At 44.5% G+C, this 25,381-nt stretch overlaps 1 protein-coding gene across 2 annotated transcripts in view; it reads right to left on the bottom strand.

The window, feature by feature from the left end:
* Window positions 1-24,535, bottom strand: part of LOC139376321 (zinc finger protein 704-like) — a 91,035-nt gene extending 66,500 nt beyond the window's left edge. The window contains exons 1-2 of one of the 2 annotated variants that reach the window (XM_071118714.1): window positions 23,942-24,535; window positions 12,904-13,136 (exon numbers count right to left, since the gene is read on the bottom strand). In XM_071118714.1, the coding sequence (XP_070974815.1) occupies window positions 12,904-13,136; window positions 23,942-24,235 (527 nt within the window). In that variant the 5' untranslated portion in view covers window positions 24,236-24,535. The remainder of the gene's footprint in view (window positions 1-12,903; window positions 13,137-23,941) is intronic. The other variant, XM_071118715.1, reaches the window with a different exon arrangement.
* Between the last annotated feature and the right edge of the window lie 846 nt (window positions 24,536-25,381).

Raw genomic sequence — 25,381 nt, forward strand, 5'->3', positions numbered from 1 at the left:
TAACCTCTTTGACCACTGCTGAAGTGAAGGCCATATGTCAGCTCCATATTGACTGGGAATGTTCAATGGAGATGCAAGCAATCCAGCTTGGTTCCAACACCCAACGGCTGCTTTCTCCTGGTATTGACACTTTGCCTGAACTCTCGCACGAGGAACTTCGAGATCTCCAGCTGCAAGACTCTGTGACTTCCAAGGTCATCCCTTTCGTCTTCAATAAGAAACGGCCCACCAGACGAGATCGATACAGTGTTTCTTCTAAAGTGTTGTTGCTGATGAAACAGTGGGATCGCTTGATCCTAAGAGAGGGAGTTCTGTATCGTGTCATTGAGGAGAGTCACACAAACCGGAGAAGGTTCCAGTATGTCTTGCCAGAGGTGTTGAGACTCAAAGCGATGACTGGCATTCACGACCTTGCAGGACATCAAGGCCAAGCTAGAACTCTAGCTCTGGCCAGGCAGAGATTTTTTCTGGCCTGCAATGGAGAGAGACATCAAGAAGTATGTGCGCTGCTGCCAGAGATGCGTTCTAGCAAAGACACCAGAGCCAGCGGCTAGAGCCCCGTTAGAGAGCATCAAAACTTGCTCTCCCATGGAGTTGGTGTGTTTGGATTTTTGGACAGCGGAAGACAGTAAGAAGAACTCAGTTGATGTTCTGGTGGTGACTGACCACTTCACTAAACTTGCCCATGCATGGCCATGCAGAAACCAGACAGCCAAGCAAGTAGCTCGTAAACTGTGGGATCATGTCTTCTGTGTCTACGCTTTGCATCAAGGATCCATACTGATCAAGGCGCAAATTTTGAGAGTGAGCTAATAGCAGAACTGCTTAAGCTCTCCGGTGTCCAAAAGTCAAGAACCACAGCATATCACCCAATGGGGAATGGAGAAACTGGGGAAGCACCTCTGAGATTCTGGAGCTGATTCCTTCAAACTCACCTCTGATCAATGATCTAAGGCCAGAGCCACCGTTAGTTACTATGGCCCCTAGCCCAGTGGCAGGTCGCACAAGGGCGGGGAGGGTAGTTAAACCAGTAAAGAGACTAATAGAGTCAACCCACCAGAAGTTTAACATAGTACAGAGATGATTTAGTACAGGATTTTTTTTTAAGGCTAAGAATGTAGATATAGTGTAAGAGGCACTATGCATCTAGGGGCAGTTGAAGGCCTGACCAACTTTCACTTGCCCTGAACCCTATGGGTAGCTTTGAGCTGAATTCAGAATTAAGCCTTGAGCTTGGTAGGTTATTTTGTTGTTTTACAAGGTTGGTGAAATTCAGGAGGGGTGAATGTAACAGTTGTTAAAGTACTATGTGAATTTCACCAGGTTCATATATCAATATGTTGTGTTGATTTGTTATGCATGCCTGCATCCTGGGAGAAGGGGAGTGTGTACTTACGTTTTGCCCGGCGTGCTCGTGCTCAAATCATTTTGATGCACTGAGAGAGGTAGGCACGCTTTTTCTGTCTTCAGAAAAGTTTGATTCTTTTAAGTACAAAGTCATACACACAATGTTTTGTTCATGAATAATGATGTATATTTAGAGGTTACTCATAAGTGGATGGTATTGTTAGGATGCACTTGTAATTGTACTTTTTAGGATGATATCAACATTCTGAATTCAACATGTGGTTAATAGCTAGCTAAGGTATTAGCAGGCTATTGTATGTGTGAACGATGGCTAGCTCCTCGAATGATCCCAGTCCCTCCTATTGTGCATCTGTTGTAGAAAGAGGCGACGATTCTCAGAACAGATGTGCTCTACAAATGTTTTATTTCCTTTTGGATGCAGGTATGTGGTTTTATCAATGTAAAATATGTTATGTATAATAAGGAGAGAGTGTATTAATTTTTGTATTCCAAAAATCATTTTGATGCACTGAGAGAGAAAGAGGCGACGATTCTCAGAACAGATGTGCTCTACAAATGTTTTATTTCCTTTTGGATGCAGATGCAAGATGCAGAGAGTCAGTTCTGCTTGATTAAAACTACCTGATCTCCAAAGTCCACGTTTATGGTCTCTATCAACCACACACAACGCAGAGTTACAGCTGTGTAGTAGAGCACCGGCTACACGGGCACTAAGTCCAGACGACAAGTCAAAAAAGTTCCATTAAAACTTGTTGAGGATAGGGGGCAGTATTTTCACTTTGGATGAATTGCGTGCCCATAGTGAACTGCATCCTACTCTGTCCTAGATTACTAATATATGCATATTATTATTACTATTGGATAGAAAACACTCTGAAGTTTCTAAAACTGTTTGAATTATGTCTGTGAGTATAACAGAACTCATAGGGCAGGCAATCTTCCAAACAAGAAGTGAAATTCTGAATGTGGGTCAACTTTAACGTCATCGCCCCCTCCTTCCCCAACAAGATATGGATCTGGTAGCACTTCCTATGCCTTCGACTAGATGTCCTCATTCAGTAGAAAGTGGAATGGAGCTTTTGGTGTGAACTTTGACCGAGTGGGAGGGGAAATGGTCACTGTCCCGACAGAATGCCATTTTCCTGTGGCGCATTTCTCCATTTGGCTGCAGCTGAAAACGTATGATCCGGTTGGAACGTTATTGGATATATATGATAATAACATCCTGAAGATTGATTCTCTACTTAGTTTGACCAGTTTATTCGACCTGGAATATATCTCTTTGAAGTTTTCGTGCGAGTTCTCCTGGACCAGCGTCAGTTTTTGGGCACGTGAGCTGAAAGTGATAGCAAATGCAGCTACTTGGACACTAGTATTGGACATTATGGAACAAAACAACGATTTATTGTGGAACTAAGACTCCTTGCACTGCATTCTGATGAAAGATCATCAAAGGTAAGGGAATATTTATGATGTAATTTCGTATTTCTGTTGACTCCAACATGGCAGAGAAATACTTTTACGTCTGAGCGCTGTCTCAGATTATGAGACACAGCGGTTGCATTAAGAACCAGTGTATCTTTAATTATATGTAGAACATGTATCTTTAGTCAAAGTTTATGATGAGTATTTCTGTTATCTGGCGTAGCTTTCTATAATTTATATAATTCCTCCGGATATTTTGGAGGCATTTCTGAACATGGAGTCAATGTAAACCGAGATTTGTGGATATAAATATGCATATTATCGAACAAAACATAAATGTATTGTGTAACATGTCATATGAGTGTCATCTGATGAAGATTTTCAAAAGGTTAGTGATTCATTTTATCTCTAATCCTGCTTTTGTGATTTTTTCTTTGGCTGGGAAAAATGGCTGCGTTTTTCCTTTGATTTGGTGGTGGACTAACATAAATATATGTTGTGTTTTCGCTGTAAAACATTTTAAAAATCGGACATGATGGGTAGATGAACAAGATGTTTATCTTTCATTTGAGGTATTGGACTTGTTAATGTGTGAAAGTTAAATATTTCTAAAGAATATTTTTGAATTCCCTGCGCCACCTTTTCAGCTGAATGGGGGGGTGGAGTTCTCCTCGGGGATCGCCTTGCCACAACAGGTTTAATGTTCGTAGAAACATGTCAAACGATGTTTCTAATCAATCCTTAGGATGTTATCAGAAATATTCAATAATGTTTCAACCGGACAATACTGTTTTTATTCGAAAGGAAAGGGAACGGAGCTCACGGCCACGCGCGATAAACAACTCAGCTTACAGCTAAGCCACTTGCTTTGAGTGGTCTTATTCTCTCCCCTTTCACAGTAGAAGCCTGAAAAGAGTGTTGACATCCACTGGAAGCCTTAGGAAGTGCAATCTGACCCCATTTACACTGGATATTGGATAGGCAATAACTTGAAAAACTACAAACCTCAGATTTCCCACTTCCTGGTTGGATTTTTCTCAGGATTTTGCCTGCCATATGAGTTCTGTTATACTCACAGACATTATTTTAACAGTTTCGGAAACTTTAGAGTGTTTTCTATCCAAAACTACTAATTACATGCATTCTAGCTTCTGGGCCAGAGTAACAGGCAGTTTACTCTGGGCATCTTATTCATCCAAGCTACTCAATACTGCCCCCCATTCCCAAAGAAGATAACTAAGTGGCTTGGGGAACAAAACATTTATATTTTGGGTCCATGACCAGGAAACTCCCCAGACCTTATTCCCATTGAGAACTTGTGGTCAATCCTCAAGAGGCGGGTGGACAAACAAAATCCCACTAATTCTGACAAACTCCAAGCATTGATTATGCAAGAATGGGCTGCCATCAGTCAGGATGTGGCCCAGAAGTTAATTGACAGCATGCCAGGGCAGATTGCAGCGGTCTTGAAAAAGAAGGGTCAACACTGCAAATATTGACTCTTTGCATCAACTACATGTAATTGTCAATTATGAAATGCTTTTAATTATGCACTATGAAATGTTTGTAATTATACTTCAGTATTACATAGTAACATCTGACAAAAATATCTAAAGACACTGAAGCAGCACACTTTGTGGAAATTAATATTTGTGTCATTCTCAAAACTTTTGGCCACAACCTCCTCTAGTTCTCACCCTGCATACTCTGTGTCCAATATTGGTCTCCAAACCAAATGTTTACCTGTGGCCTATGTATAGTGCTCAAGCTCTGATTTGTAAGTGAACTCATTATCTAAAAGTGTGTTCAAGTGTCAATGTGGAAAGGCAATTGGCGAAATAGTGTAGCAATGTAGAGACCAATGTTTACCGTTTTGCTAGAAGTGTGTTATTAAATTGCAAACTGAGTGTAAAGCAGAGAAAGTGCATTCAGTTTGGTACACTTGGTAAATGCATTGGCTACAAGTGTTGATGGTTTCAGAGATAGTGCTTCAAGAATTCACCTGTTAGTGTTTAAGCATTCAGAAAAAAACTGTAATTGTTTGAAACCTGAATGTTTTAATACACGAGTCATGTCTTACCTTGCTTCAAAGTAGCCTATTAGAACTTTCTAAATTTCAAATGGATATTTTCATCTCGGTCACATGAAACCGCTCGCATGTGAGGTGCCCTTTTGTTTTATATGGAACACCGTTTGGGTCAAAAAAAATACACGTCTAATAAGCTTGTTGACCAATCAGGACCTGAAAATGACAGCACATAATAATTTAACATGTTCATACATTTACTTAGTTACCTTTGCATCAGAATAACTGCTTATGAAAGTTTATTTTTTATGTAGCCTTGGCCTACTGGTTGTATGAATTTGGGCTCTATCTTCGCACAACTGTCTCAGAGTCTGTTTGGAATAGGCTATTTGTCGATAAACTGACCAATAGAATAGATCAACTTTACTATTAGGGAGAGGAAACTCAGCAAAAAAGAAACCTCCCTTTTTCAGGACCCTGTCTTTCAAAGATAATTTATAAAAATCCAAATAACTTCACAGATCTTCATTGTAAAGGCTTTAACCTCTCTAGGGTAGGGGGCAGCATTCGGAATTTTGGATGAAAAGCATGCCCAAATTAAACAGCCTGTACTCGGACCCAGAAGATATGATATGCATATAACTGGTAGATTTGAATAGAAAACACTCTGAAGTTTCCAAAACTGTTAAAATAGTGTCTGTGAGTATAACAGAACTGATTTAGCAGGTGAAAATCTGAGAAAAATCCATTCAGGAAGTTGTTTTTTTGTTTGTTGGTTTTGTAGTTTTCTATTCAATGCCATTACAGTATCCATTGACTTTGGACTCCATTTGCAGTTCCTATGCCTTCCACTAGATGTCAACAGTCTTTAAAAATCGTTTCAGGCTTGTATTCTTATAAATGAGGAAGTAAGACCAGTCTGAACGAGTGGACCCTAACGTGACGCAGAGTTTTTTCAGGCACATGTGCATTTCTTCTTTAACTTTTATATTGACGACGTTATTGTCCATTTGAAATATTATAGATCATTTAGGCTAAAAAAACAACCTGAGGATTGAATATAAACATCGTTTGACATGTTTCTATGAACTTTGCGGACACAATTTGGATTTTTTTGTCTGATTGTTTTGACTGAGTTTGAGACTGTGGATTACTGAAGAAAACACGCTAAGAAAACTGAGGTTTTTGGATATAAAGAGACTTCATCGAACAAAAGGAACATTTATTGAGTAAATTAATGTCTTCTGATTGCTACCATATGAAGATCATCAAAGGTAAGGGATTCATTTTATCTCTATTTCTGAGTTTTGTAATGCTTCTGCTTGGCAGGTTACTGTTTGTAATAATTTGTCAACTGGGCTATGTTCTGGGCTAGGTATGCTTTCACCGAAAAGCATTTTATAAATAAGACACTGTGTTTGGTTTAACAAGAAGTTCATCTTTAAACCTATGTAAAATATGTTTTGTTTTCTGAATTTTTATAATGAGCATTTCTGTAATTGAATTTGGCGCTCTTCAACCTCACTGGATGTTGGCCAGATGGGACGCTAGCGTCCCACATACCCTAGAGAGGTTAAACACTGTTTCCCATGCTTCTTCAATGAACCATAAACAATTGATGAGCATGCATCTGTGGAACAGTCGTTAAAACACTAACAGCTTACAGACGCTAGACAGTTATGAAAACTTAGGACACTAAAAAGGTCTTGACTCTGAAAAACACCAAAAGAAAGAAAGGTCCCTGCTCATCTGAGTGAACGTTCCTTAGGCATGCTGCAAGGAGGCCTGAGGACTGCAGATATGGCCAGGGCAATAAATTGCAATATCCGTACTGTGAGACGCCTAAGACAGCGCTACAGGACGGACAGCTGATCATCCTCACAGTGGCAGAACACGTGTAACAACACCTGCAAAGGATCGGTATATCCAAACATCACACCTACAGGACAGGTACAGGATGGCAACAACAACTTCCCGAGTTACCCCAGGTACGCACAATCCCTCCATCAGTGCTCAGACTGTCCGCAATAGGCTGAAAGAGGCTGGACTGAGGGCTTGTAGGCCTGTTGCAATGCAGGTCCTCACCAGACAACACCGGTAACAACATTGCCTATGGGCACAAACCCACTGTCGCTGGACCAGACAGGACTGGAAAAAGTGCAGGTCTACAATTTTGTTTCTGGTGTCCTTTGACAGCTATTTGGTCTTGGCCATAGTGGAGTTTGGAGTGTGACTGAGGTTGTGGACAGGTGTCTTTTATACTGATAACAAGTTCAAACAGGTGCCATTAATACAGGTAGTGAGTGGAGGACAGAGGAGCCTCTTAAAGAAGAGGCTTACAGGTCTTTGAGAGCCAGAAATCTTGCTTGTTTGTAGGTGACCAAATACTTATTTTTCACCATAATTTGCAGATAAATTCATAAAGAATCCTACAATGTGATTTTCTGGATTTTTTTTCTCCTTGTCTGTCATAGTTGAAGTGTACGTATGATGAAAATTACAGGCCTCTCTCATCTTTTTAAGTGGGCGAACTTGCACAATTGGTGGCTGACTAAATACTTTTTTGCCCCACTGTATGTTAGCTGGCTGAGCTAAAGATAGACTGACTGACCTATCAGTGGCAATCTCTCACAGCGTTGACATAGAGAAATTAGGTCGGATTGGCCTTGTACAAGCAGGCTGGGGCAGTATTTCCATTCACTTAAACAACTGCCTCAGAGCCAAAACCTGCAGGAGAAGAGTAAAGAAAACAAAGCATTTCACAACAAACCAGCCAAAAAACTAGACTGAGTACCTTGTCATTGCCAAAGAGCCTGGCATTTCGGTAATCTCAAAGTTCAATAAATGCTGGATTTACAGCAGAGTTGCTCATTGGTTGTTGGAAAAAACATGAATGTTTTCCAGGAAAACATGTGGCGCATCAAAAATAGAATTAGAATTTATAACAAAGTCAAAAACAAACATTTAGCTGTTAGCTATGCAAGTTGTTGTATCTGAGGCTTTAAATGAAAACAAACTGTTCTGTGGTTCAAATTGCAGTATGTATTTAGTTTGCGAATTTAGACATGAGCTAGCAACTTTTGACAGAAAACGGTTGCTTAGCAAGCAGATACCAACGTGTTCTGTGGAGAAAAAAAGTTTCAATATTTGCATAATCATTGTGATTTGAGGATAGCTGTTAGGGTGATCGAATCAGGATCTGATCCTCTGTTTTTCTCAAGGTCATTAAATGATACAATGTTCATGTAGGTAATTATCAATAAAATGTCACAATAAGGTGCAGAGCGTTCGATTTTTCTGCTGGGGGGCAAGGAGACCCGCAGGTCTACTAAAACCATTGACAAGTGGGTGTCTATTCGGTTGTAATATCATGACCTCTTGAAGAGCGGACTACAAATGTCCAAATATTCCATGCAAAACAATTGCGCACATTTAGCTCTATCATCATCAAAGTTATAGGCTACAACAAGTAAGCGCATGTTTTTCATCACCAGTAAACATCAGTTGATCATGTCATTTCAGATACGCAAGGGTAGAAAGTAGAAACCCGCACACTGGTTTCTTCATTTCTCTCTCATGTTATTCAATTGTTACCATGCACCTTCAACAAAGATAGCTCAGATGTGCCAGTGCCTTTTGAATTTTGAGATACGTGAGGGTAGTCATGATATCACTCAATATTGGCAACCATTAATTGGATATTTGACTGATATAAAATAAATTAATACAAATTAGTACTTTGCTAGCTACCGGTAGAAACTTGGCTAAACATAGTAGTAGGTAGACCTAATGCACTTTTTTCTCCAAACATATGCCAATCTAGCAAAGTTAGCTAATGTTTTCCCTATTTCAACATTACTTTTAAGAGTGTTTAATCACAATTGCTGCCGACAGGCTACATTGATTGATGTTGTCAGCTAACGTCAATATGGTTAGTTAACAAACTAACTGGATAAACTAGGTGGATATATCCAAATATGGCTAGTTAACAAACTAACTGGATAAACTAGGTGGATATATCCAAATATGGCTATATCCAAATATGGCTAGTTAACTAACTAGATAAACTAGATGGAAATATCAAAATATGGCTAGTTAACAAACTAACTGGATAAACAAGGTGGATATATCCAAATATGGCTAGTTAACAAACTAACTGGATAAACTAGGTGGATAGATCCAAATATGGCTAGTTAACAAACTAACTGGATAAACAAGGTGGATATATCCAAATATGGCTAGTTAACAAACTAACTGGATAAACTAGGTGGATAGATCCAAATATGGCTAGTTAACAAACTAACTGGATATATCCAAATATGGCTATGTCCAAATATGGCTAGTTAACTAACTAGATAAACTAGATGGAAATATCCAAATATGGCTAGTTAATAAACTAACTGGATAAACTAGATGGATATATCCAAATATGGCTATATCCAAATATGGCTAGTTAACTAACTAGATAAACTAGATGGAAATATCAAAATATGGCTAGTTAACAAACTAACTGGATAAACAAGGTGGACATATCCAAATATGGCTAGCTAACAAACTAACTGGATATTTCCAAATATGGCTATATCCAAATATGGCTAGTTAACAAACTAACTGGATAAACTAGATGGATATATCCAAATATTGGTTGACTTGGCTAGTTAACTAACTAACTGGATAAACTAGATGGAAATATCCAAATATTGGTTGACTTGGCTAGTTAACTAACTAACTGGATAAACTAGATGGATATATCCAAATATGGCTAGTTAACAAACTAACTAGATAAACTAGATGGATATCCAAATATGGCTAGTTAACAAACTAACTAGATGAACTAGATGGATATAGCCAAATATTGGTTGATTTGCTTGCAATCTATAGAGATGACAATGGTCCGACTGACAACTTTACCACCAAGAGGACTTGCGGATGTCAAGCTCTTTCCAAAAGCCTAATCTCTGATGAAGCAAGCTAAATGACATGTTGTTTGCTCACATGCCAAATGGATAGCCTACCCTCACATATTTAAAAATGCATGCTTAATTGAGGTTTACTGATCATGAAAAACATGCAGTTACTTGCTGTATGACTCTTATGATAGAGATAAATGTGGAATAATTGGACATGTGTAGTTCTGATTATGCTCGTCAAGAGGTGATATAAAATGTATTTAACAATCCCTTGAAAACAGCACAGTTGTCAATGGTTTTAGAAGAGAAGCTGCCAAATCGAACTCTGCATCGTATTGTGACTGATTTGAAGATAGCAGAAAGGCCAGTCTCTTAGTCACATGACATGAAGTATAGGGAGTGGATTAGCTAAAGAGACTGGTACTCAGGCTACCAAAAAGCTGCCCCAACCCAAGTCCCTCCTCTTTTAGTTGCAGAGAAGCTTGTCTGGGCTTGTCTGCAGGACAAACAGTAACACAGTGATAAAGGCCTGAACTGAACACATTGCCCAACTCTACAAAACACTGCCTGGCTAGGGTGTGAGAGGTGAAACAAACACACACGTACACACACCAGACACACACATACACAAGTGTGACAGCTGAGAGGTGAAACAAGGCAAATGCTCGATTACACTGTGAAGAAGTAGCTTACAACAAGAAACTGTCTATAGTCAGACCATAAAACTATACAACAGACTGTAGCATTGAACTGTGGGACAGATGGACACTAGTGGACTGAACCACTATTTATTTTCTGTGCTTATTTTTACCTTTTCATCACGGAATGAATACAGCCATACAAACAACCAATATCCAATTCCTTCTTATTGCAGATAAATGACATAATCTATTTGACTTTAACTGATCCTTATGCTCCTGCTAAGAGAAACTGGCTTACAGACGCCCACATAGAGCAGACACCCATTTGAAGGGGAGCAGGGTGAGACAAGGAGCTAATCCAAACGTTTAATGTAGCCACAAGGGCCTCGACAAATATGACCAAATCATTAGGCCTATGTAACATTATTCAAAGTTGTTAGCAGCCCTGGCTGTATGCCCTGTTTAATATGCTGGAGGATAGAGCAAGACAGTAAGGGAGTCATCAACTCAGACTGGGGGAGAAAAGGCATTTCAAGTCATAGGTGAAAGGTGAGCATGGCAGCTGTTGTGTTGGCTGGCTCTCGCAAACACATGCGCGCTGCGCACACACACACGCACTGAACTGAATTTCTCACCCACATACTTACTCACCCAGTGACACACACACAGAAAGTGTCCGTACTTTGGAAAGCAAGCTCAATCTTGCTGCATGCTCCCCGGGAGGACACTTTCATCACACATGATTTCCTGCACATGAACTTCACATGATCCTGATATAAGAGAACAGTGATTTTAAACCAACAACACACTCATCAGGCCATTGTTCTCCATTGATCCACCATATTGGATTTTATCAAGACCTCATTGCAACTCTACTACCGTAGGGAACTTTGTTAATGTATAACCACATTGCAACTCCTACCCCTCGCGCACACAGACACAGAGTTCCCCCCTCACACACAGACACAGAGTTCCCCCCTCACACAGAGACAGAGACACACAGACACAGAGTTCCCCCTCACACAGAGACAGAGACACACAGACACAGAGTTCCCCCTCACACAGAAACAGAGACACACAGACACAGAGTTCCCCCTCACACAGAGACACAGACACAGAGTTCCCCCCTCACACAGAGACAGAGACACACAGACAGAGTTCCCCCTCACACAGAGACAGAGACACACAGACACAGAGACAGTTGTTCCAAACTATCAATGGTTGTAAAAAATGGTGAATAAAAAGGCTTGAGTTCCCAGACCTCCTGTCTGTTATGTAACAGAGTTATCTATTAGAGCCTGGCTGGCCATGTCCCTGGACAGACACCGCTCTCTCTCCCTCTGACTGCTGCCTGTGTCTGGGCCGCTGTGTGTGTGCTTCTTCAGTCGATCCATATCAGAGAGAGTGCCCTGCACAACACACCAGTGCACGCGCATGTGTGTGAGTGTGATTCACAGGGAAAACAGCCTTGAGCTTCTCTCGCTCTGCTAGCCACTGAGTCACACACAACAGTACAAACTACTGACAGAATAACATATAAACAAACACAGACACACGCTTAATGATACTGAGTCTGGATAGACACAGAGAGATTATAGAAAGAAAAGGGAAAGCGTTAACACTTTCATCTGAATATGAGGCATGGATTAAGTCGCAGGAGTCCATCTCGCCTGGACATAATAATGATTTTTCAGATTAGAAGGGGCTGGGGATCTTAGGGAGTGGATAATTCCACAGCATGTCCAATCCATGACAGATGCTTCAACACAATGTCATCTAGTATGAAAGATCTCAACAAGGCGGAACATGGGTATTCTTCTGTAGCGCTAAATGTGAGAGATACTTGAATCTCAATGTTAAGGTAAAAAATAAAACATTTGTGTGTGGTTGGCCATGGTGTGCAATGCATTGACATCTTGTGCATTGATTTGTGCATTGACTAATCTAGCAATTGGTTCATTGGCACTATCACAGTAAGAGCAGTATTGGTTTAGGCTTATCAGTCAACAGCAACATGACCATCATTTTTCCCATTTTCTCTCACATGATTGGGCAATCTTGACCTTATTATAGAACTTTGACACTGAGTTATTTTCTAAAGTCTTGAGAATATTCCAGAACTATTCTGATTCTGGAACACTGAAAAGCATTCTAAGAATCCAACAGCAGTCATCTGACCAAGCCTCCCCCACAACATTTATACCCAAACCATAGGATAGCTTGAACCACTACAAGGCTAGAGTCAATTCCATTTAAACTCTAGTTTATTCAGGACTGTTTTGGGATTTGTTTTGGGATTTGAGGTGAAAACACCCAATTCTGTTTTCACTTTTTGAAATGCTATGCCAATTCTTAGAGCTATTTTAACTTTCTGAAATTCTATCAACTTTCTGAAATTCAATGACTGCATCATCTGGACCTGGAATGGTATAGACCCAACTATGGGTAAGGCAGCAACCATGCTACAGGTAATAAACATAACGTTATACATGCCTTACTAGGCAATAACAGTTATTAGCCATGTGGTCCCTACCTGCGTCGGGGGACAGGTATTTGGGAGGAGGGATGAGGGTATCTCTCCTCAGGTGGAACTTGCTGTCCATTTGTTGCCTGGCAACCGCTGGGCACCAGCGGGTCCCTGGCCTCTGAGTGCATGTGTTTGTCCGCCTTCTGCCCTTTCCGGATCAGGCAGTGTGTGGGACTGCCGTTAGTAAGGATCCCAGTCAGACCACTGTTTCTTTCATCTGCCTCCCCACCACAACCTGCCTGAAGGATGAAGAACAATACACACACAGAGAAATGATCGAAATGTTGGAGTCTCAGAACTGATGTTAGTGCTTTTTGCTTCCAAAGCTTGTGGTAAAAATAGATAATATAAAGTTAATTACATAGTCCGCATGATAGTTTTAGGCACCATTTAACATATGTTTTTGGCTACATTGTTGGGAAGGGGACATGTGCTGGAGATTTTGTTTGTAAGGAAATATACAGTGCCTTGCGAAAGTATTCGGCCCCCTTGAACTTTGCGACCTTTTGCCACATTTCAGGCTTCAAACATAAAGATATAAAACTGTATTTTTTTGTGAAGAATCAACAACAAGTGGGACACAATCATGAAGTGGAAAGACATTTGTTGGATATTTCAAACTTTTTTAACAAATCAAAAACTGAAAAATTGGGCGTGCAAAATGATTCAGCCCCTTTACTTTCAGTGCAGCAAACTCTCTCCAGAAGTTCAGTGAGGATCTCTGAATGATCCAATGTTGACCTAAATGACTAATGATGATAAATACAATCCACCTGTGTGTAATCAAGTTTCCGTATAAATGCACCTGCATTGTGATAGTCTCAGAGGTCCGTTAAAAGCGCAGAGAGCATCATGAAGAACAAGGAACACACCAGGCAGGTCCGAGATACTGTTGTGAAGAAGTTTAAAGCCGGATTTGGATACAAAAAGATTTCCCAAGCTTTAAACATCCCAAGGAGCACTGTGCAAGCGATAATATTGAAATGGAAGGAGTATCAGACCACTGCAAATCTACCAAGACCTGGCCGTCCCTCTAAACTTTCAGCTCATACAAGGAGAAGACTGATCAGAGATGCAGCCAAGAGGCCCATGATCACTCTGGATGAACTGCAGAGATCTACAGCTGAGGTGGGAGACTCTGTCCATAGGACAACAATCAGTTGTATATTGCACAAATCTGGCCTTTATGGAAGAGTGGCAAGAAGAAAGCCATTTCTTAAAGATATCCATAAAAAGTGTTGTTTAAAGTTTGCCACAAGCCACCTGGGAGACACACCAAACATGTGGAAGAAGGTGCTCTGGTCAGATGAAACCAAAATTGAACTTTTTGGCAACAATGCAAAACGTTATGTTTGGCATAAAAGTAACACAGCTGAACACACCATCCCCACTGTCAAACATGGTGGTGGCAGCATCATGGTTTGGGCCTGCTTTTCTTCAGAAGGGACAGGGAAGATGGTTAAAATTGATGGGAAGATGGATGGAGCCAAATACAGGACCATTCTGGAAGAAAACCTGATGGAGTCTGCAAAAGACCTGAGACTGGGACGGAGATTTGTCTTCCAACAAGACAATGATCCAAAACATAAAGCAAAATCTACAATGGAATGGTTCAAAAATAAACATATCCAGGTGTTAGAATGGCCAAGTCAAAGTCCAGACCTGAATCCAATCGAGAATCTGTGGAAAGAACTGAAAACTGCTGTTCACAAATGCTCTCCATCCAACCTCACTGAGCTCGAGCTGTTTTGCAAGGAGGAATGGGAAAAAATGTCAGTCTCTCGATGTGCAAAACTGATAGAGACATACCCCAAGCGACTTACAGCTGTAATCGCAGCAAAAGGTGGCGCTACAAAGTATTAACTTAAGGGGGCTGAATAATTTTGCACGCCCAATTTTTCAGTTTTTGATTTGTTAAAAAAGTTAGAAATATCCAATAAATGTCGTTCCACTTCATGATTGTGTCCCACTTGTTGTTGATTCTTCACAAAAAAATACAGTTTTATATCTTTATGTTTGAAGCATGAAATGTAGCAAAAGGTCGCAAAGTTCAAGGGGGCCGAATACTTTCGCAAGGCACTGTAGAAGCTGTGTCACTGAATCTGAATGACTAAAAAGAAAAGTCAAAAATGTGTGTTTTAAGATCTCTTTAAAAAATGGCCACAGTTTTGGCCCCCCTCAGGTTCTCTGGCAGGCTGTTCCAGAGGCTGGGGGCATAGTAACTGCCTCTCCATGGCTTTTGGTCCTAGGCTTTGGGATAGTTAAAAGGCCAGTGCCCGAGGACCTGAGGAACCTACTGGGTACATAACTTAAAAGCATGTCTGACATGTATTGGGGTGCACAATCAAGGATTTATTTAAAAACCAATAGAATCATCTTAAAATGAATTCTAAAACTCACAGGCAGCCAGTGCAGAGAACTTAAAACCGGTGTAATGTGTGCTCTAGTACAGTACAGTTGGATTGCCAAAAACCTTTAGACCACTAGTGGGTGCATGGTATTGTTGTTTCTCGCACATTAACATATTTTGAGGCGTGCTCTGAAAGAGGCTATGTTTTGTTGCACCCATGAGTGAGAATGCTGTACCAATTTAACTACAATGTGGTTATAGTGCCCCAAGAACTAAACATGTATAGATGGATAGATATGGATAGATTGGAGTGGCACCAAGTCTTAAACAAGCATTTCTCCATGTCCGTTTGGTCTGTTTTGTCCTGAACAGTCATTCTGATTCCCATGTAAAGCAGCCTCTAGTGTGACTAAACCATCAACCAGAAAATGTATCCTGATAAAAATGGAGAAAATGTATCTCTCATGTGAAACTACCAGGAAGTCTGAAAAGACAGACTAAACTGAACAAAACATGTTGGTCCCATGTTTCATGAGCTGAAATGAAAGATCTCAGAAATGTTCCATACGCACAAAAAGCTTATTTCTCTCAAACGTTGTGCACACATTTATTTACATCCCTGTTAGTGAGCACTTCTCATTTGCCAAGGTAATCCATCCACCTGACAGGTGTGGCATCAAGAAGCTGATTAAACAGAATGATCATTACACAGGTGCACCTTGAGCTGGGGACAATAAAAGGTCACTCTAAAATGTGCAGTTTTGTCACACAACGCCACAAGTTTTGAGGAAGCGTGCAATTGTTATGCTAACTGCAGGGATGTCCACCAGAGTTGTTGGAGTTGTTGCCAGATGAAGAAATTAACATTAAATTACCATAAACCACCTCCAGCATCATTTTAGAGAGTTTGGCAGTACGTCCAACCGGCCTCACAACCGCAGACCACGTGTATGGAGTTATGTGGGCGACCAGTTTGCTGATGTTAACGTTGTGAACAGAGTGCCCCATGGTGGCGGTGGGGTTATGATATGGGCAGGAATAAGCTACGGATAATGAACACAATTTAATTTCATCGACGGCAATCTGAATGCCCAGAAATACCGTGATGAGATCCTGAGGTCCGTTGTCGTGCCATTTATCTGCCGTAATCACCTCATGTTTCAGCATGATAATGCAAGGCCCCATGTCGCAAAGATCTGTACGCAATTCCTGGAAGCTGAAAATGTCCCAGTTCTTCCATGGCCTGCATACTCACCAGAAATGTCACCCATTGAGCATATTTGGGATTCTCTGGATGGCTGTGTACGACAGCGTGTTCCAATTCCCGCCAATATCCAGCAAATTCGCACAGCCATTGAAGAGGAGTGGGACAACATTCCACTGGCCACAATCAACAGCCTGATCAGCTCTATGCAAAGGAGATGTGTCGGGCTGCATGAGGCAAATGGTGGTCACACCAGATACTGACTTGTTCTGATCCACAACCCTACCTTGTTTTTAAGGTGTCTTTGACCAACAGATGCATATCTGTATTCCCAGTCATGTGAAATCCATCGATTAGGGCCGAATGAATTTATTTAAATTGACAGATTTCTTTATATGAACTGTAACTCAGCAAAATCTTAGAAATTGTTGCATGTTGCGTTGATATTTTTGGTCAGTATAGACTGAGTGGGTGGGGAGCTAGTAGACTGAGTGGGCGGGGAGCTTGTAGGCTGAGTGGGCGGGGAGCTAGTAGGCTGAGTGGGAGGGGAGCTAGTAGGCTGAGTGGGAGGGGAGCTAGTAGGCTGAGTGGGAGGGGAGCTAGTAGGCTGAGTGGGAGGGGAGCTAGTAGAATGAGTGGGAGGGGAGCTAGTAGAATGAGTGGGAGGGGAGCTAGTAGGCTGAGTGGGCAGGGAGCTTGTAGGCTGAGTGGGCGGGGAGCTTGTAGGCTGAGTGGGCGGGGAGCTTGTAGGCTGAGTGGGCGGGGAGCTAGTAGTGGGCGGGGAGCTTGTAGGCTGAGTGGGTGGGGAGCTACTAGGTTGAGTGGGCAGGGAGCTAGTAGGCTGAGTGGGCGGGGAGCTAGTAAGCTGAGTGGGCAGGGAGCTAGTAGGCTGAGTGGGCGGGGAGCTAGTAGACTGAGTGGGCGGGGATTTAGTAGACTGAGTGGGCGGGGAGCTAGTAGGCTGAGTGGGCGGGGAGCTAGTAGGCTGAGTGGGCGGGGAGCTAGTAGGCTGAGAGGGCAGGGAGCTTGTAGGCTGAGTGGGCAGGGAGCTTGTAGGCTGAGTGGGCAAGGAGCTTATAGGCTGAGTGGGCAAGGAGCTTATAGGCTGAGTGGGCGGGGAGCTAGTAGTGGGCGGGGAGCTTGTAGGCTAAGTGGGTGGGGAGCTAGTAGGCAGAGTGGGCGGGGAGCTAGTAGGCTGAGTGGGCGGGGAGCTAGTAGGCTGAGTGGGCGGGGAGCTAGTAGGCTGAGTGGGCAGGGAGCTAGTAGGCTGAGTGGGCGGGGAGATAGTAGTGGGCGGGGAGCTTGTAGGCTAAGTGGGTGGGGAGCTAGTAGGCTGAGTGAGCGGGGAGCTAGTAGACTGAGTGGACAGGGACATAGTAGCCTGAGTGGACGGGGAGCTAGTAGGCTGAGTGGGCAGGGAGCTAGTAGGCTGAGTGGGCGGGGAGCTAGTAGGCTGAGTGGGCGGGGAGCTAGTAGACTGAGTGGGCGGGGAGCTAGTAGACTGAGTGGGCAGGGAGCTAGTAGGCTGAGTGGGCAGGGAGCTTGTAGGCTGAGTGGGCGGGGAGCTAGTAGGCTGAGTGGGCGGGGAGCTAGTAGGCTGAGTGGGCGGGGAGCTAGTAGTGGGCGGAGAGCTTGTAGGCTAAGTGGGTGGGGAGCTAGTAGGCTGAGTGGGCGGGGAGCTAGTAGACTGAGTGGGCAGGGAGCTAGTAGGCTGTGAGTGGACGGGGAGCTAGTAGGCTGAGTGGACAGGGACATAGTAGCCTGAGTGGACAGGGACATATTAGCCTGAGTGGACGGGGAGCTAGTAGGCTGAGTGGGTGGGGAGCTAATAGGCTGAGTGGGCGGGGAGCTAGTAGGCTGAGTGGGCGGGGAGCTAGTAGGCTGAGTGGGCGGGGAGCTTGTAGGCTGAGTGGGCAGGGAGCTTGTAGGCTGAGTGGGCAGGGAGCTTGTAGGCTGAGTGGGCAGGGAGCTTGTAGGCTGAGTGGGCGGGGAGCTAGTAGTGGGCGGGGAGCTTGTAGGCTGAGTGGGCGGGGAGCTAGTAGACTGAGTGGGCAGGGAGCTAGTAGGCTGAGTGGACAGGGAGCTAGTAGGCTGAGTGGACGGGGAGCTAGTAGACTGAGTGGGCGGGGAGCTAGTAGGCTGAGTGGGCGGGGAGCTTGTAGGCTGAGTGGGCGGGGAGCTTGTAGGCTGAGTGGGCGGGGAGCTTGTAGGCTGAGTGGGCGGGGAGCTTGTAGGCTGAGTGGGCGGGGAGCTTGTAGGCTGAGTGGGCGGGGAGCTTGTAGGCTGAGTGGGCGGGGAGCTTGTAGGCTGAGTGGGCGGGGAGCTTGTAGGCTGAGTGGGCGGGGAGCTTGTAGGCTGAGTGGCCGGGGAGCTTGTAGGCTGAGTGGGTGGGGAGCTTGTAGTCTGAGTGGGAGGGGAGCTAGTAGGCTGAGTGGGCAGGGAGCTTGTAGGCTGAGTGGGCAGGGAGCTTGTAGGCTGAGTGGGCGGGGAGCTAGTAGTGGGCGGGGAGCTTGTAGGCTAAGTGGGTAGGGAGCTAGTAGGCTGAGAGGGCAGGGAGCTAGTAGGCTGGGAGTGGGCGGGGAGCTAGTAGGCTGAGTGGACAGGGACATAGTAGCCTGAGTGGACAGGGACATAGTAGCCTGAGTGGACGGGGAGCTAGTAGGCTGAGTGGGCGGGGAGCTAGTAGGCTGAGTGGGCTGGGAGCTAGTAGGATGAGTGGGGGGGGGCTAGTAGACGGAGTGGGCAGGGAGCTTGTAGGCTGAGTGGGCAGGGAGCTTGTAGGCTGAGTGGTCAGGGAGCTAGTAGAGGGCGGGGAGCTTGTAGGCTGAGTGGGTGGGGAGCTAGTAGGCTGAGTGGGCGGGGAGCTAGTAGACTGAGTGGGCAGGGAGCTAGTAGGCTGAGTGGACGGGGAGCTAGTAGGCTGAGTGGACGGGGAGCTAGTAGACTGAGTGGGCAGGGAGCTAGTAGGCTGTGAGTGGGCGGGGAGCTAGTAGGCTGAGTGGACAGGGACATAGTAGCCTGAGTGGACAGGGAGCTAGTAGGCTGAGTGGGCGGGGAGCTAGTAGGCTGAGTGGGCGGGGAGCTAGTAGGCTGAGTGGGCGGGGAGCTAGTAGGCTGAGTGGGCGGGGAGCTAGTAGGCTGAGTGGGCGGGGAGCTAGTAGGCTGAGTGGGCGGGGAGCTAGTAGGCTGAGTGGGCGGGGAGCTAGTAGGCTGAGTGGGCGGGGAGCTTGTAGGCTGAGTGGGCGGGGAGCTTGTAGGCTGAGTGGGCGGGGAGCTTGTAGGCTGAGTGGGCGGGGAGCTTGTAGGCTGAGTGGGCGGGGAGCTTGTAGGCTGAGTGGGCGGGGAGCTTGTAGGCTGAGTGGGCGGGGAGCTTGTAGGCTGAGTGGGCGGGGAGCTTGTAGGCTGAGTGGGCGGGGAGCTTGTAGGCTGAGTGGGCGGGGAGCTAGTAGGCTGAGTGGACAGGGAGCTAGTAGGCTGAGTGGACAGGGAGCTAGTAGGCTGAGTGGACGGGGAGCTAGTAGGCTGAGTGGACGGGGAGCTAGTAGGCTGAGTGGACGGGGAGCTAGTAGGCTGAGTGGACGGGGAGCTAGTAGGCTGAGTGGACGGGGAGCTAGTAGGCTGAGTGGACGGGGAGCTAGTAGGCTGAGTGGACGGGGAGCTAGTAGACTGAGTGGACAGGGAGCTAGTAGACTGAGTGGACAGGGAGCTTGTAGACTGAGTGGACAGGGAGCTAGTAGACTGAGTGGACAGGGAGCTAGTAGACTGAGTGGACAGGGAGCTAGTAGACTGAGTGTACTGGGAGCTAGTAGACTGAGTGGATAGGGAGCTAGTAGACCGAGTGGACAGGGAGCTAGTAGGCCGAGTGGACAGGGAGCTAGTAGGCCGAGTGGACAGGGAGCTAGTAGGCCGAGTGGACAGGGAGCTAGTAGGCCGAGGGGACAGGGAGCTAGTAGGCCGAGGGGACAGGGAGCTAGTAGGCTGAGTGGGCAGGGAGCTTGTAGGCTGAGTGGGCGGGGAGCTAGTAGTGGGCGGGGAGCTTGTAGGCTGAGTGGGTGGGGAGCTAGTAGGCTGAGTGGGCGGGGAGCTAGTAGACTGAGTGGACAGGGAGCTAGTAGGCCGAGTGGACAGGGAGCTAGTAGGCCGAGTGGACAGGGAGCTAGTAGGCTGAGTGGGCAGGGAGCTTGTAGGCTGAGTGGGCGGGGAGCTAGTAGTGGGCGGGGAGCTAGTAGGCTGAGTGGGCGGGGAGCTAGTAGACTGAGTGGGCGGGGAGCTAGTAGGCCGAGTGGGCGGGGAGCTAGTAGGCCGAGTGGGCGGGGAGCTAGTAGGCCGAGTGGGCGGGGAGCTAGTAGGCCGAGTGGACGGGGAGCTAGTAGGCCGAGTGGACAGGGAGCTAGTAGGCCGAGTGGACAGGGAGCTAGTAGGCCGAGTGGACAGGGAGCTAGTAGGCCGAGTGGACAGGGAGCTAGTAGGCCGAGTGGACAGGGAGCTAGTAGGCCGAGTGGACAGGGAGCTAGTAGGCCGAGTGGACAGGGAGCTAGTAGGCCGAGTGGACAGGGAGCTAGTAGGCCGAGTGGACAGGGAGCTAGTAGGCCGAGTGGACAGGGAGCTAGTAGGCCAAGTGGACAGGGAGCTAGTAGGCCGAGTGGACAGGGAGCTAGTAGGCCGAGTGGACAGGGAGCTAGTAGGCCGAGTGGACAGGGAGCTAGTAGGCCGAGTGGACAGGGAGCGCACCTTGACTGGGGATTCTTTGAAACCGCTTTTGTCAAGCAACATGCAGTGAGCAGTGTTCCAGTGAGATTATTTCAAGCAAATTTGCTGATACACAAAGTAACAAATACTGAAACATCAATCCTGTCATGTATGTTTTACAAATTATTTGTTATTCCAACTGTTTGATTATTGTAACAGCGTCAATGTAAACAAAATGTTGACTGTATAATTTATCTAGCATGCCTAAATGGAATTGTCAGCACTGTTTATCTTATATTATTATAGTTCATCTTGGACAATTTCAGTTAGTGATGTTACGTTTGATACCAGAGCTCCGAGGCATGCGTCGAAATCGCTAAGCAGCTATCTTCAAAGCAGTGTGCCGATGCGTGTATCACTTTATCAAAGTACGTCATCAATGATGCCCAAAGCTTCGTTTGATCACGTGCCTTTTCAAACCGTGTGTTGTAAAACACAAGACTGAACATTCAGGGATGTGTGGGTATGAGGTCAAATCCCGTTGAAGGCACACTATGTCAAAAAAAAATGTGTGAACCACGCTTTCTGAACTGTTGTTCAAATATTTATAGTATAAACTTCTGTCTTAAGCATCCTAGAATGCCATAGATTTCATTTTTGAAAAATAGTAAACTTAAAGGGAAAAAAGGGACCGCCATATATAATCCACAGAAGGAGAAGAGGTTACTAGAAACTAATTAGGTGTCCTCTTTTATCTGTGGATTCATTGTTGGAGTAGAGGACACATGATATTGTGTGACTCAAAATGAGTCGAGATTCTACAACAATCCAGCAAAATAAAGGACCTTTTACATTTCAAGTTAAAAAAAACAACCCAATGTGTATATCCCAGGAGAAATTAGCTAGCAGCAGCAAGCTAGCTAGCTAGCTAAATGTCCATGAATCTTGTGTGTTTTGACCTGTCCCCAAAATTATACAGTTGGCTCAGTTTGTTTTGACATGTCAACCTGCGTGTCCTGATCGCATCTGATGTTGAAGGCCAAAATCAACATAATATTTGGGCGACCCGACCAAATTCATATAGAAATGTGTTTTATAGATCTGTCATTCGCATTGAAAGCAAGCCTGTTCTATGTCCGCTATTTCTATGCTTCCCGCTCTTAAGTTTAGTTTTTGCATCTTTTACTTTGGGTTTTGTACACCAGCTTCAAACAGCTGAAAATACAATGTTTTTGGTTATGGAAAAATATGTCACAGCGGTTTAGATGGTACAATGATTCCCTACACTATACTTGCTTGTTTTGTCACAAACTGAAATTAGGCAAACTATTAAAATTTTAGCAATCAGCAAATGGCGAAGCAGTTTCTGCATAGTGCATCTTTAACCTTCCTAATATTGAGTTTCACCCCCTTTTTCCCAGAGAACAGCCTCAATTTGTCAGGGCATGGGCTCTACAAGGTGTCGAAAGCGTTCCACAGGGATGCTGGCCCATGTTGACACCAATGCTTCCCACAGTTGTGTCAAGTTGGCTGGGTGCCCTTTGGGTGGTGGACCATTCTTGATTCACACGGGAAGCCTGAAAAACCCACCAGTGCACCTACTACCATACTCCTTTCAAAAGGCACTTCAATATTTTGTCTTGCCCATTCACCTTCTGAATGGCAAACATACACAATCCATGTCTCAATTGCCTCAGGGCTTACAAATCGTTGTTTAACCTGTCTGCTTCCCTTCACCTACCTACACTGATTAAAGTGGATTTAACAAGTGACATCAAAAAAGGGATCATAGATTTTACCCTGGTCGGTCTGTCATTGAAAGAGACAACATTCATATCGCATGCATATCAACAATATCAAAACGTTTCTAGGAATTTTCCATTTGGCATGTCTCGATGTAATGATATGACAACTGTAGCAGTTTTGGGCAACCCTTCCCCGCGTTTGTTCCATGCTGGCTGAAGACCTTGTCAGCCAGTTAATAGCGAACACCAGACACATATGAAAGGGGTTAAGTGTCTTAGACGAGTAGGTAAAAGCTCTTATTATATTTGTTGACGTGCTGCAGTCAAATTTTGGCACCAGTAGACGAGCTACCTAGCCATGTAAACCACGCCCCTCTGCAAACACCTTCTGGTTTGTTTGTTGAAAGGCTGCATTTATTTTTGAATTAGGTAAGAGAATAAAACATTACCAAATGTGGCATTTTGTAAATTAGGCTTTTTAATAATCCTGCCTCCATCCCACCTCCTGAATAAGTGTTTGACATGGGGAGGGGACCAGTACATTTATGATCAAACTTTATCAATGTAGAAGCAACAGATATGTTCATACTTTGGTCGTCCTAATTTGATATGGTTTCATCCATATGACCCAATTTCATGAAAACATGATTTTGACTGAACATTTAAAAACTTTGAACATGCAATGGGCCGCCATTTTAACAGATGAAATCCGTCATATATAGGCTACTAGTTGTAATTAGTAGGCTAACTAACTCGGGTTAGTCGCATGCCTGACCTATATTTTCACTTGAGAACATAACCGGGTCACGTCGGCAGCAGAGTTAGCCTCTTCGCTCCGGGAGCCCTGTAACCGTATTGGGCGCACAAACTGTGGGCTACAGGTCTTCCGGAGCGAAGAGGCTACAGAGAAGTCAGAGCGGACTGGTTCTGTATTGCGGGTGACTGCAAAAGTAGGCTTTTCGGCAACAATGGGACTTCATGTGAATAATTTAATAGGGTGGAAATGAATAACTAACCAACTCACTGTTAGACCAACAAATATGGAATAGAACCTACTTTATTCAGGTGGTATTTTTCTTTCCCTGATGACAGGTCATTCACATTGAGGACGGTGTCCTGTCTTGTACATTCTCTTAAAGATCCATCATCCAACACGAATTTGTAGAAAACTGCTCCCGTTGCGGGACCATTCTTGCACGCCAGAATGACACCGCTGTCCGCAGTGGCGGCGACAGTAATTTTGCGTCCCTTGGACCCCTCTGCATGCTGATCAATACCGGCTTGTTTCGAAGCGCCCCCGAGACGTATTCCAACAGCGGACATGTCAAGCAGACGTTTAGAATTCATCATTGGACTAGAGAAAGATGACCAGCTTTCTATAGATTTTAGTGCAGATATCTGTAATAAAATACATTTATCGGGATTGTCTGGAATCGATCTCCGTCTGTTACCGCTGTTCTACGGTATAGTTAAAGATTGTTTAGTTATTTAGTAAAAGAAAATACCACGCCTCCACTCCCCTGCGTGTCCAGACCACTGGTGCAGCCTGGTGAGCTTCACAGGGCACCGCCTTCAGTTCACTCTCATTGGTCCTCAGAATACATAAACACTCCAGTTCGGCACGCAGCCGTCGGAAGCCAGCAGCCCATTGGCTAGTTTGGACTTTGTCACTTCTTATCAGCGAAGATTGTGGGGGTGTGTCGCTCCAGCTTGCCCTTTGCCGGCCGGCGGTTGGAAAGGGGAGAAATGAAAACAACAAGTAGGCCAAGACTTGGTTGAAGTCGAAACAGTAGCCTTATGTCTGTGGAGATCAAGTGTATCAGCCTATTCACAACTTGAAAGAGTATCCCAAAGCGGGGAATTAATCACTCGTTTTAACACCGGATAATAACAAAAATGAGCCTATGCCATTGTATCAGTGTTTCCGTAGCCTAAATGCCTGTGTTTACATTAAAGGGATAATCCACCCCCAGAAAAAAAACTATGTAACTCAAGTATATTTTTCGCTCAGTGGGTAAAATAAACAATTTCAACATCATTTAACTTCTAAGTGGTTCCGTCTTAGCCTTGGCAGCCGATAGTTGGTGCTAAATCTGCACTATCTAGGATTGATGTGCATTCCCGGTAATACATGGACAGCTCGTGCATACAGCATCCTCCATGCAGGCTGCAAAAGCATCATTTTCCTCCTTAACCAGCTAAAATGGTGAAAAAAAAGGAAAAATATGTGAACTGTCTCAATAAAACACAATTTTCCACCACCAATTTACTATGTTGCACACTGCTTTCACCCAAGTTGGTGAATTGTCTGAAAATGGTGGTGCTCTCTTTAACCTGCTCCGGAAAGTCACTTCTGGTCGTAGCTGTACTCGCTCTAGTCACAAAAAGTGGTGTAAAGTACTGAAGTAAAAATACTTTAAAGTACTACTTAAGTAGTTGTTTGGGGTATCTGTACTTTACTTTACTATTTATATTTTTGACAACTTTTAGTGTTAC

This window comes from Oncorhynchus clarkii, chromosome 20 (genome assembly GCF_045791955.1).
Source record: "Oncorhynchus clarkii lewisi isolate Uvic-CL-2024 chromosome 20, UVic_Ocla_1.0, whole genome shotgun sequence".
Taxonomy (NCBI): domain Eukaryota; kingdom Metazoa; phylum Chordata; class Actinopteri; order Salmoniformes; family Salmonidae; genus Oncorhynchus; species Oncorhynchus clarkii.